The 13,871-nt window shown below is 37.9% G+C and overlaps 1 protein-coding gene across 4 annotated transcripts in view; it reads right to left on the reverse strand.

Annotated features, from left to right (window-relative positions):
• The window catches only part of PKIB (cAMP-dependent protein kinase inhibitor beta), a 102,776-nt gene that overhangs the window by 7,516 nt on the left and 81,389 nt on the right, over positions 1-13,871 (reverse strand). Inside the window, exon 3 of one of the 4 annotated variants that reach the window (XM_060167431.1) lies at positions 13,204-13,308. The exons of the other annotated variants lie outside the window; for them this stretch is intronic. Coding sequence (XP_060023414.1) covers positions 13,204-13,288 — 85 coding nt within the window. The 5' untranslated portion in view covers positions 13,289-13,308. The remainder of the gene's footprint in view (positions 1-13,203; positions 13,309-13,871) is intronic. 4 annotated transcript variants of the gene reach the window in all.

Below are 13,871 nucleotides of genomic sequence, written 5' to 3' on the forward strand. Positions count from 1 at the left end.
TTTGTGATACTTGAAGGCTGAAATATACGAACCTTGGCCTACACGAAGCAAACCAAACTTTTCACCTCAGTTAGAAGGGAGCCCTTTCCAATCAGTTAACTGCAATTCAGGAAATGCTAAACATGAAGTGAAACAGTCACAAAGTATGGTGCATTTGATGTTAGAAACACAATGTCTTTGGTCCACAGCAACCAAGAAATGCACATCAAGCTTAGTGTGGGCCTCAGGAGTCGAGTCTAGGCTACTTCCCCAGATGGTCTCATCTTTCCAGGAATCATGGACAATTTGAGAACAATGCTAGATTTTCAGACATAATTTTGGACTTCTAGCTGTTGAGTATTTGCCAATTGTCTGGTATTGACAACATAAAGTAAAGAGCACTGGACTATTAGTCAAAAAGAACACTCCATGACAGGCTTGCAAGGTGACATTGGTTAATTTCTCCGAGTCACAGTTCCTCCCCTATATAATGGATATAAACATTAGCCTGACTGATCCACAGAACTCTAGTGAAGAACAAATGAGATAAAGAACATGGAAACTCTTTGTAACTACAAAACCATATGTTTGATTACCAGCATCACTGCTCATTTCTCTCTAAGCTTTATTTACACCACCACCTCCTATGTATCCCCCTTAGTCCTAACAAGAAACATCTTCCTATTGAAAGACCTCTTGAGTTTTTTAAAAGGGAAACCAGAATTTATTCAATACTACATGAACACTTTCATATCTGTTATCTCAGATAAACCTCCCAATAATCCTTGTGAGGCAGTGAGAAATAACCCTCACTATATGGATGTGGTAACTGGGGCTCAGAAAGGTTAAGTGACTTATTTTAAGTTGAACAACTGCTAACCTAGTACACAAGGATGCAAATCCAGTTTCAGTTCACTCTGAAAGCAAGATGACATGCATTACCACAAAACTGTCTTTCTAAATCCTGGTGATACATACAGACAGCCAAACAACAGCTACTTCAGATTCTGCCCTTCGTTACTTTTTAAATAGAAAAAAATATATACAGTTAACCCTTGAATGACACCAGTTTAAACTGCACAAGCCCACTTATATGTGGATTTTTTTCAATTAACGTGTACTACAGGGCTACACAATCCACAGTTGGTTAAATCTAGAGATGGGGAACTGCAGATATAGAGGTTGGATTGTAAAGTTATACACAGGTTTTTGGCTGTATGGAAGTCGGTGTTCCAACCTCCATGTTGTTTAAGGTCAACTGTATATATATGTGTGTGTGAAAAAGAAGGAGATTCCCTGTCTTTTCATAGGTATTCCTCTCTGGCTTGAATGTTTGGTTATCTGTGAGCCCCTCGCACTACTCCCCATGACACACAAATTTCAATTAGAGATCGCTTCTCTATAGCTCGTGAGGAGTACTTGACACCAGTTTGGAAACAGACCCCATTTGCAGGCCCCCATTCTGTCCCCAGCCAATTAACATTACATCAAAAGCCATGGCCATGATGAAGTGTTTATTTCTGTGAAGGATCTTCCTGTGTAATTGCAAAGAAGGTAACTATGCTAAGCTTGGAGGAGAAGTTCCACGAATACCCTGATTATTACTGTCCTGACAGTCCAAAATCGTAAAACTGAAGATAACAATAGATATAAGAATATTAAGATATACTCTTTAAAATACTTGAATGGTATATATTTTATGTTTAGCAAAATGGGATTTGTCAAAGGAGTACTGAGTTAGAATTTGCATATTGACAGAAAACTTCCAAAAGGTGGCCTGTCGAGTGGGCCATCAACATGGAAGAAGACATTCTGGGCTCCAATTTTTTTCTTTGCTATTGGCTCCTATCTTGAAAGTTTTTGCTTTTTCCTTTCTACTATTATTTCTGGCATAGGCTTTCTAAATGAGTCCTTTTTTGTCGATTGGTGTTAGAAAACAAGACCATCACAAGCCAAAAAGTTTGTCAACATTATACACATTAATTACCATTTTAAAATCAAAACAAAACTGGATATGCAGGGAGGTCAAGCAACAGGTTACTTTACTCCAGAGCTTTCCTTGGTCCTTTTCCAAACTCATATTAGGCACCATCTTCCTTTCAGAGCCTGTCACTGATGCTGAGTGACCAGGATGTCAGGCTCCACCACAAGATGGATAGTTTGCCCAGCCCAGACCCACAGGGCTGTTGGGACAGGGAGCTTTCTGATCTTCCCGACAGAATGTGCCGGTGACTTAGAGACACTGGGAAGAGAGTCTGAATGCATAGGGTGATGCTTAACTGGGCTCTTTTAATCCCCTGGTAAAAAAGTTTATTGCAGCACTAGAAATAATCTGGAAGTCCATCAGGAAAGGAATGATTGAATAAACCATATATATTATATTATGGAATTTTATATGGCTCTTAAAAAGAATGTGTTAGATCCAGTCAGATCTACTTACTGAGATATGTTCTTGACACACTGTGAAATAAAGCAAGTTTAAAAAAATATTTACAGCATGAGGGAAAAGGAGAAAAAGTAATGAATGTAATGTAATCTCAACTTTGCAAAAAGAATAAAAATTCTAGTTTGGAATTTAAGCGAGAACAAGGAGAATACTAACCACTGTTGGTATCTCCTTACATATTTTAACTTGTAATAATGTGTTAAAATAATATATAAAGGACTTGAAACACATTCACCTGGCAAAATTATGAAAAACACCGAATGTCTCTAAAGTAACATTTTGATAATTTTACCCAAACTAGTATATCTTCAAGTGAAAGTCTCTCACTACCCCAACTAGCCATCCTACTTGTCTATTGTTATTATCCTATGCAACAGTGATTGCGTATGCAGTAAATATATATACACACATATTTTATATATATATACATATACATACATACATATAAAGTAGAGAGAATTGCTCTCTTCAATGCTTTGTGACATTTAAAAAAATATATAACCCATAGAAAGATGAGGAAACACTACGAAGAGAAACAAAAGAGAGATTAACTTCCATGTTCTTTCAATTTTCTGGGCTTAAAGCTAATTGTGTCTGTTTGCTAACCAAGGCAGCTGACTCACTAGCAACTCTTCCTCTTTTTCGTCTACAGAATTAGCAGTGGAATTTGTATGAGTTCTGCTTTGTCAACTGTGGCTGCTTACAGGAGCTGAAACCATTTGGACATTGGGAGATTTCAAAGAAGTCCTTGCATGGCCCATAGCAAGGTAATGTGATTTACAAATGCCTGGGACACACTTTCTTCTCTACCGAAAATACACAATTTTCAGGATGCCTTAACAAAATACCATTACACAGCCACATATACACACATGCCAGGATCTTTGCAGTCTCCAAAATATGAAAATGCAACACCAGCATAGCTGAAGAAGACAAAGACATTCAAGCTAAATGGAGCACTGCAGGAATATATATATTTATATATAAAGAAAGCACTAGTCAGCTTCCAGTGGGCTAAACATTTCCTGCTAGGAGTATGTTAGTATGTTATAGGCATAATTATAAACAAATAGACATTTTTGCAACCTCTTTCCCTTTCAACTGACACAGTCCATCTTCTTAGCTCATACTCATTCTTTTCTCCAAGTTCATTATCGAAGCCCAGCCCACAAAGAGGCGGATACCTTTTTTTCTAATCTCTGCATCCACGTCAGTCACGTCATCCACCTCAGTGAAACCACTACTCATTCTGCATGTAGGACTTGGAATAAACTCTTTACCCTCTAAATCAGTTCTCTGAAGTTATGAGTCAGGCTATCTGAGAAAACACTTAAAGTAAACAAACAAAGGAAGAACATGTATTTTGGAAAGTCAGTGCTTTTCTGGCCCAAAGACAGAAAGAGAGGGAGGGAGACACACACCGGTCTCAGCTGATAACCAAATATATCATCTGTCTCTCCCCAGCTTTCAAAATCTTAATACCTTATGCTAGATTTCTCTGGTTTGATTTTCTGTTTCGGAATATGCAAACCTCTTCCAAACAAGGCAAAAGAACGATAACAGTTGCTTTTTAATGTGGACCAACGAACACAGATAATTATTTATTCATCCAGTCAACATTTATCAAGCTCCTACTAAATTATTACGTGCCAGGCCCTGTGCTAGGCTCACAAGCTACAGAAAGGAACCCATAGTCTGGTGAAATCAAACACATTCTGGTCTTTTCAGTTACCTTTCTTGATCTTAAATCTTATTCTTTGGAAATAAAGTAAAAGTATCCACCTCTACAGGCTTCCCTGGTGGCGCAGTGGTTGAGAGTCCGCCTGCTGATGCAGGGGACACGGGTTCGTGCCCCGGTCCGGGAAGACCCCACATGCCGCGGAGCGGCTGCGCCCGTGAGCCATGGCCGCTGAGCCTGCGCGTCCGGAGCCTGTGCTGCGCAACGGGAGAGGCCACAACAGTGAGAGGCCTGCATGCTGCAAAAAAAAAAAAAAAAAAAAAAAGTATCCACCTCTAAAATGTGAATCCTTTAATGTAGCTCCTATTCAACTCAGTATCAAGACAATTTTAGGCTAAACAGAGCTTACATGGAATGTATACATGTATAAAAATTGTTTTTTTTAACTTAGAGACCTTTCTCTTTTTAAAAATTCCTCCAAGTTTCTGTGCCTCAAGTACAAGCCAAAGGGAATCCTAACTTTTGCCTGTTGACACACGTTTTTTTTTCCGTGCGTAGGTTCTTGCTTGCTAGTATTACAGATTCTTCCAACACATATTGATATGTACATGGAAGCTATTTTTATCACAGAGAATTTTTGACAGCTTAAACCTATAAAATTCAAAATGCAAAGTCCAACTCGTTTTCCCATAATCTTCCAAGTAAAGCAGTAAACAAATCTGAGTACCTTTCCCGCACAATGACACTTGCTATACTAGGCCAGGGCCACGCAGAATAATAATATACGCGGATGTGGCTACAGAGGCAAGAGATTAACTGCAGCAAACCGTGCAACCCCCTTGAGCGTGGGAGTCAGTCACTATGAGATTTGCCACAATCCGTAAGGACTCCCCCGCCCCCCCTGAAGACCTGGGATGGTGGCATGGCAGGCAGCTCCTGCACAGGCACAGAGGAGGAGTGGTTAACTCCACAGGAGAGAAGGGGGCCAGACTTCATGGGAAAACAGCCTCTGAGTAGGGTCCCAGAGAATGAGCAAGCAAGTGCCAGTGAGAGGCTGCTCTCAGGCCATCCACTTCTTTTTTTTTTTTTTTTTTGCGGTACGCGGGCCTCTCACTGCTGTGGCCTCTCCCGTTGCGGAGCACAGGCTCCGGACGCGCAGGCGCAGCGGCCGTGGCTCACGGGCCCAGCCGCTCCGCGGCATGTGGGATCTTCCCGGGCCGGGGCACGAACCCGTGTCCCCCACACTGGCAGGCGGACTCTCAACCACTGCGCCACCAGGGAAGCCCGGCCACCCACTTATTATCTTGGCCCTTTCCAACCACTCTTGGGACACAAAGTGTTCCTATATTTCGAAAGGGGCACAAAGACTCTCCAAGCTCACAGAAGCCCAAGTTTTGCACTGGTGAGAAAATCATACAATTTTGAAGTTCATGTGATCTGTTTGCACCCTTCCTGTCTCACCATGAACACAGGACCCTGAGAAGTTGGTTCTCCTTTTAATGAGATAGTGGTTTTTAAATGTCAAGTGACTGTTGATGACATCAGTAGGAAGGGGAGAAGGGGAAGTTAACTCTGACCGATGTGGTCACAGTAGAGATGGCTTTGTATCCCTCTGCCTGGTACATGGACTGGGACATAGTTGTCTAATAAATTCAATTAAAGTTTAATTAATATCTGATACCTATAAATTATGAGCAGGCAAACATAGCCTATGAAGGTGCTTTTAATTATTAATATTCTTAATAAAAGCTGAAAGTTCAATTATTAAATATTAAAATGAAATTGGTTACATTAACATTAAAATAGCTTTGGAGGCAGGCTGTGGACTTTGGCAAATACAATGCCTTGCAGGTGTAAGTAACACTGACAGTCATATGCAGAACAGTAGTTAAAGCACAAACTCTTATAGAACCACCCTCATCCAGAGCATCTGGATAGTTATACTCTCCAGACACCAGTCCTCTCTGGAAAAGATCCATATACGTTAAACTGTCAACAGCCTTGCATGCAGGACCACTCAATCCTGTCTGAAACAACCACAAGACATTTGTTCTACACCAAAAGGTCCTTGATATTTGTTCACATTTGGTCCTTTCCAAAACATCCATGGAGACATTTATTTGGTCTTGATATTTGGTCATGTCCAAAACCATTTGGCATGGACCAAATATGCTCATAGATGATTTGTATAGGACTAAATTTCAAGGATATTTAGACATGGACCAAATGTCTCGTGGAGCTTTGGAAAGGACCAAATGTCTGCTGTGAATAGACTTGCCAACCTGAAGTCAGTTACATATAATTCATCAGGCTTCCCTTGTACAAATATGCAATCCTCTAATACTTTAAAAGACCAGATCCTATCGTCTTAATTCTCCTTTACCATTTTCATGCTCAACAAGCGGAAAAATAAAGCCCTTTTATCCTCTGGGCTTATTTTCTTTGCCTACGATTACTGTCGAGAGTGACCCACTGATGACAAAAAATAGTCCCATAATTACTCTTCCAATTTAAAGGTAATTTAAAGCAATATCTTAAGCATGGACACTTTCAATTACATGCTTTTATTTCAGAAAACTTCATAGCATATATGCTATCTGTCTTCAAAAGGAAAAATGCAGTGTGATACAAAACAACAGAACTCTTTTTATTAACATACAAAAATTTATACATGTAAATGTGTACCACATCCTTCAAAGGAACTTTAGGAAGCTACATATTTATTCCACCTCTCAAAATATTTTGGTGACTTCATAAGTGCAGCTCATTTTATATTCATATATAATATAATGATAAAGTATTATTTTTAAAATGCAGCATTATATTTTACAGTTTTTATAGTTCTTAATTACCAACTGTGTGTCCCATTTGTTCGCCCATCTCTTTCATTGCACTTCAGTTTCTTTTCAAAGCCTCCTTAAGTAATATAGATTTGTATATATTCAGAAGAAAACTGAATTTTCAGTTTTCTGAAGATTTCAAAGCAGTTTTGAGCAGTGACAGCATTACTGAACTACATTAGTACACCCTTGGGATGAGTGTCTTTAAATTAGTCCTTATGTTTGTTAAGCAGTCCATATGGAGCAATGAAAAGTTTGTCCACCTAAAAGTGTACATCCCTGATGTTGAATCCTGCATTGCCTTCTAATAGACTTTCGACTTCCAGAAAGGCTTCTCAGTTAATTGTTTCCACATTTATCAGAAGTAGGATTAATATTACCTATTCTACTACCTTAGAACCGAACTAATGAATATAAATGTGCTTGGTTAACAACTACACAAATGAAATTTGTTTAGAAATCAGTCATATTAATTTATAGGCACTATAATAGATTATCATTATGAACATCAATTACCCTGTTAAACTATGGTGTTGATGTGGCTCTGGAGACAGCCTCTGATGATGTGAGTTACAAAGACAAAAAAAGATTAACACTGAGACCTTGCCAGAAACTTGGTGTTTAAAAACAGAAAGAACATTAAAAAAAAATTATTTACAACCTCCCTTCCACCTCCCCATTGACCAACCCAGCCCCACAGACACACACACCCCTCAGAGTTGGCTACTTTTCTGCAACAGCTGTACCAGATAAGCCACCTGTCACAGAAAGCCACATCTCCCTTACACTGTTCATTAGAGAGTTTCTCCCAGAAGGTGAACTCCCCATATACTTTCAGCACAAACCCTGTTTAAGTGTTTCCTTAATAGGTAATATGGGGTTGAAATTCTCAATTTCTTCGTGATGCCTGAAAAAGAATTCTTCATCTGAGTAACAACATAATGACATAACATGGTGAGGAAAGAAGGGTCGCAAAAGATCATGTGAGAGAGCTCTGCTTTCTCAGTGTGGCTTGTCTTGACCACCCCATTAAATGGTGTTCCTACCCATAGCTCCTGAGAGTCCTTGCCTCTCTCTCCTTTCCCTGAGCTCTTAGTAGCTTCCAACACATATTATAATTATAACTTACTAGGATTGTACTTGCTGTTTACTGTCTCCCTCTACTGGGATGTAAGCTCTACAAAGGCTTTCTGTGGATTCTTCACTCATCTATGCACTAAAGCTATGCCTGGCACTTAGTAGGTACTCTATAAAGTTTGTTTATTGAATGGAACAATTATCTTTTCATTTTTCTTTTTCAAAATGAATTCTTTTCTTTTTGCATAAGAAAATAATACTTGTTCATTATTGGGGTAAAATGACGATTCTGAAAAGCATAAAAGAGAGAAAACAAATTGCCTTATATCCCATTATCCAGTGACAGCACTGTTATAATTTTGGTGCATATCCTTCCAGAAGGTTTTCAGTGTTCACATACACAAGCATATCACATACATATCTTATAAGTATGTATTTTGAAGTTAGATTATTTTTATTTTATATCATGTTGCTATTATATCTTAAAACTACAATCTTTTCCAGGCCAAGATAATTCTCAATTTTTAGTAAAAGTTTTGAAAAAAGAAAAATTTCTAGAAAGCTAAAATTTCAGGATATATACCGCCTATAAAATATGCACAGCCAAAAGCCAAATGCAATAGCAAAAGTAAGGGACATGGCTAAGGACTGAAATCATTCACAAATCTTTCCTTAATTAAACTGAATAAAGTTAATATATAGATAAGAGGCTTTTGTACACAACTTTAAAAGTTCCAGTAGTGTCTTTTTCTTCTATCTCCTCAATTTAAAGAAAAATTCTTTGGGATGTCTCTTAGCGTCTTTTTGAACGAATTTAATTTTCATCTTTTTTTTTCTTCCAACTGAGAAAAGGGGGAAAATAATTGAGCCTTTACAAGCTCTGATTTGTTCCCTAAGTTCTCTTCAGTATTTTATTTTTCTTCGCAGGAGAAGAAATCACTGTAGAGTTTTATTAAGCCCAATATTCAATCAAAATCACAGTGGCAAAAATTTTAAAGTTGTTTTGAGGATTTTCTGGGTCATATGGGCAAAACAAATTCCCAAATAGCAAATACTTCAGAAAGAAAAATCATACCACTGAAATATTTTTGTTCATCAAATTATGTATATTGGTATTAACCTACAATTAAGTTAATAGAAGTAAAATTATTTATATGGATGCATTTAATTTTTACAGAAAACTTTTTAAAAATAAAAAGATTCTGTTATTATATTTATTTATTTATAAGCTCAGAAGAAAAAAGTCCTCATGAAAAATTGTGTCTAAAATATATTCAACTGACATAATAAAAAAGTTAAAAAACCTATACATAAATATATATATATACACATAATATTAATTTAAAAAATATATGCACAGAAAAACATGGCAAGGGAAGTATACCAACGTTTTAGCAGTAGTCCTTTCTTGGTAGTATTACTATAAATGTTTTCTATCTTTTTCTTTGAACTTGATTGTGTTTTCCAAATTTTCTATAATGAAGATTTTTATAATATTAAAAATGGCACAAACATGTGTTGAGTACTGTTTTAAAGCCTTTTAATGAGAATAAGCTTATGAGATTCTGTGCTGTAGGGAAGTCATTATTGTCTTTATCTTAAAGGTGAGGAAATTGAGGATCATAGAAGTAAAATGATTTGGCTACAAGCAATCCAGCTAGCAAGTGACAGAGCACAACCAGAACCCATTTTATTGGGTTAGCCAAAAAGTTCATTTGGGTTTTTTCCGTAACAGAACTTACGGTCAATCCAATATCTGACACCTCATTCCTTGCTCCTTCTATTACACCTCACCAAATATTTGTTGAAGAAAGACTCAGTCTTCATTCAACCAATTGTTACTAAGCATCTAATATATCCTTAACTCGGTGCAGAATTCTGGGTAAGTAGTGCCAAATAAGACTAAAGACCGTGATGGACACAGTGGGGATACACAAAAGAAGTGTAATACAAGGTCCTCACTCTGGAAAAGTCTGTGACCTAATATACAAATAAAATACACACCATTAAAAGAAATGTAAAAATAGAAGTCAATATATGATATATTTAAATAAGTGGTATAAATGAGAATACTATAAAATGTAGAAATGTTATTGAATTCGGGGGCTATTAAGAGAGACTTCACAGAAGCTGTGGAACACATATTGGGCCTTAATATTTGAGCGGGTAGAAAGAAAATAAAAAGGCTTTATCAAGCCAAAGAAATCTTTAGCTAAATCATGAAGATGGGAGTGTAGAAGGCAAATTACAAATAAAGGAAAAGGAAACATGGGGCTATAATAGAGTATTATGCCATATAGAGCTGGAAAAATAAGTTGGACCATGGTCATAACTAGAACCCAAGTTGCAATGAAATGAATTTTATTATAAAGGATACTGTATTTATTCCTGTGAGCCCTGGGGAACCATGAAACTTTCTAAGTCACATAATAAGGATGTGTACTAGATGCACTGTTTGAAAACTGAAGTGAAGGAGATTAGAAGGCTATTAAAAAGGGACATTTGTAAGCAAACCCACCATAATAGGAGGGATAAGCGCTTTACAAAAAGTATCTGTAAATGCACAGACCAAGAATAGCTTCTTTTTTAAAAAAGAAGAGAAAAGATAGGGCACCATCAGTTCTGAAGATTCATTACAAAGTTTCAGAATTTATACTTTCAGACATGAAAATTCATTACAGTATATGAGTTACTAAGATAGTGTGGTATTCTTCAAGGATAGACAAATAGAAAAATAGAATAAAATAGACATTCCAGAAATAGACACATATACATATGGTTCCTTGATTTGTGACAAAGGGAGTAACTACTAATGTGGTCTCTTGTAACTATGGTAAGGGTTTAACTATTGCTGGTGGACTTCGAAGATTCACAGACAGGAAACTAGATATGGATGGGAAGGTTGTCAATCATGGAAAAAATGGTGCTTAATATATGACTACATATGAATACAATAAAATTCTAGGATTAGTAAATAAATGGCTTCAAGTTATAGTGTATTCCTGTGAATCTTGTATTTAAATATTTTCATTCAAGTTGAAAGAACAAGGTATAACCTCCACTTGATTTCAACAATTATTAACAATTTGCTATATTTAATCTCTCTCTCTAAACATACACACACACACACACACACACACACAATTCTCGTTCAACCAATTGAAAGCAAGCTGCTAACACGACATTTTCACGTCTAATATTTTAGCACATCTTAAGAATTACATTCTTCTATATATCCATAATAACATAGTTCCACAATGTTCTTTTTTGCACGTTGCAATTGTGACATAATTCCCCCTTTTTCCTGGATATAATCCAGCCTTTAGGAATTTTTGCAGGGGGTGATCATTGGTTTTTGCATGTCTGAAAAAAACTATTTTATCTTCATTCTTGCAAGGTATACCACTCTAGGTTGAAGTTACATTCTACAAGCACTTCATGATACTATCCTCCTTTATCCCTTTTTTGTTGTCAGGACGTTTGCTGATTGTGATGGTTAATTTTACGCGTCAACTTGACTAGGCAACAGGGTACTGAGAGATATTTGCTTAAACATTATTCCGGGTGTGTCTATGAGTGTGTTTCTGGATAAGATTTGAATCAATAGACCGACTAAAGTAGATTGCCTGCTCCAATATAATCTAATCCACTGAAGGCCTTAATGGGACAAAAGGCTGAGTCAGAGAGAATACGCTTTCTGCCTGACTGTTTTCTAAGACATCCATACATGTTTCCCTATCTTCAGACTCAGACTTGACTGGAACTTACATTATCAGCTCTCCTGCTTCTCAGGCCTTCACACTTGGACCAGAACTATACCATCAGTTCCTGGGTCTCCAGCTTGCTGACTACAGGGCTTGGAATTTCTCAGTCTCCATAAAAGCATGAGCCAACTTCTTATAATAAATAAACATACATCTAGACATATATATTGTCTTCATCTGCATCTAATCTGCTGTATAAGCTATACACCAAATTGTAATTTCTAATTATTACATTTTTCAGTTTTAGACAATCTGGCTCTTTTTCAAGTCTGCTTCATTGTATTATAGTATCTTATTCCTTAGTTACACATAATTTAAATATACTCATTTATTCTTTTCAAATATACTAAACCTATGTTTCTAAATGCTATATAAGTAATTCCAATACCTGAATTCTTTATACTAGTCTGATCCTGTGATTTATTGTTTATGTAGAATCTCTCTCACGGTGGCTTATTTCCCTGCATGTTTTATGATTTTGGGTTGTAAGCTCATGTTTTTTAAAACTTTTTCCTTGAAATTATGTGAGACCTGACTTAAAGTATTTTCCTCTACACAGGCTCTGAATTTGCCTCCACTGGATGTCTGGGGAACTACCAAATTCGTTAGCTTTAAATTCTCAGCATGGAATTTTTCAGACTAGACAGACTACAGAGCTGCAGACCTGTGTGAGGTTCCACTTTTGGCAATAAATGATCAGGACAGCCCTTTCCTCTTTACCACCCAAGGCAAGGCCAAGACTGGTAAGTATTCTTACTGTCTTCCTTTGAAGGTTAGGGGTTGCCATATTACCCATTGAGCAGACTAAAACTTATGCTGATTTCCCAACTTGAGTGGGTCCTAAAAGTTTCTTTCCTTGTCCGCAGATAACAGCTCTTTAAAACAAAAGTTGTGAGTCACTAGGGAACCCAGGGAAGCCTCTGAGTACAGTACTCACCTGCCTCTAGATACGTGGTTTCTCATTGTTCTGGGTTTATGAAGTATTCTCTTATTTGCCAATACAAACGTTCATTTAAAAAGAGTTCTGAAAATATTTTATCCTACCTTTTAGGGTGCTGTGTACTAGTATAATAGAATTGTTAATTGACTATACCCAGCACAATGGTGCTGTCAGGTTTAGCCTGTGTTTGGCAGTTGGTCTCTAAGGCTCCCACCTGTAAAGGCAGTGAAAACGTAGCACGATAACTAGTCAGTGCTTCAGTCTTGTTTACCAAGGTCAAGCTAGGTCACTGAGTCTAGCCTGGTGACTGTCCCTGGCCGCTTGGAGAAGCTACACAGACATCGTTTGTAACTGTGCACCTCTGGAACAGGCCCAGAGACAAACTTTTGTGAGGTCTGTAACAAGAAGGAGCCTGCCACCCCGCACAAAATTAAGCATGGCATCCTGGTTGGTGTTTTTGTTCATGAAAGGGTAGTGACCTTGCTGGTTTCCTGTGCTGCTGCTTTCCTTGCCGCTGTTGCTTGTGCTCTCCTGACCCCCAGGGTTATCGAGGTGCACATCCATGGTGGTCTGTGGCCCAGGGGCTGATGAAAAAAAAAAGGGAACAGGAGGAAGGAGCATTTGGTACTCGACTGCTCTCCCAATGTAAATCCCATAGCCATTGCACCTAGGCTTTGCCTAGCACTCCTGCTTTCCAGAATACCAAAGGGCTAAGCTTGCAATCATGGGCCTTATGGTCTCCATCCAAGTCATAGGCAAAGTGACTCTACTAGATGTGGACTCTTATCCCAGGGATACTGTCATTCCCTGGAGGAAGAGATGCTCACTGATGAGGGAGGCCATTAAGCTCCTGAACCTTCCCCATAACCACCCAGAAGGTCTGCACCACAGGTGATAGTGCAGACACAGCTGAAAACTTCAACTTTACATGGCTAGAAACCCAAAATATTCCCAGGAAATTTGTACAGAGGAAAAAAAAGAAAAACAAGACAGGAAGCTCACATGATAGGAAAGGGACTGTAGCAGAGGATGGTTTTGATCCATCAAGTCTGGGCTGTAGGCCCAGCACTTCTTCCTGCAACACTCTGCTGCTTATGTCTGTTGCAACAAAGATTCTAATTCTCGGGATTATAGGGAAATACTCATG

The sequence above is a fragment of the Lagenorhynchus albirostris genome, chromosome 12 (assembly GCF_949774975.1).
Source record: "Lagenorhynchus albirostris chromosome 12, mLagAlb1.1, whole genome shotgun sequence".
In the NCBI taxonomy this organism is placed as follows: Eukaryota; Metazoa; Chordata; class Mammalia; order Artiodactyla; family Delphinidae; genus Lagenorhynchus; species Lagenorhynchus albirostris.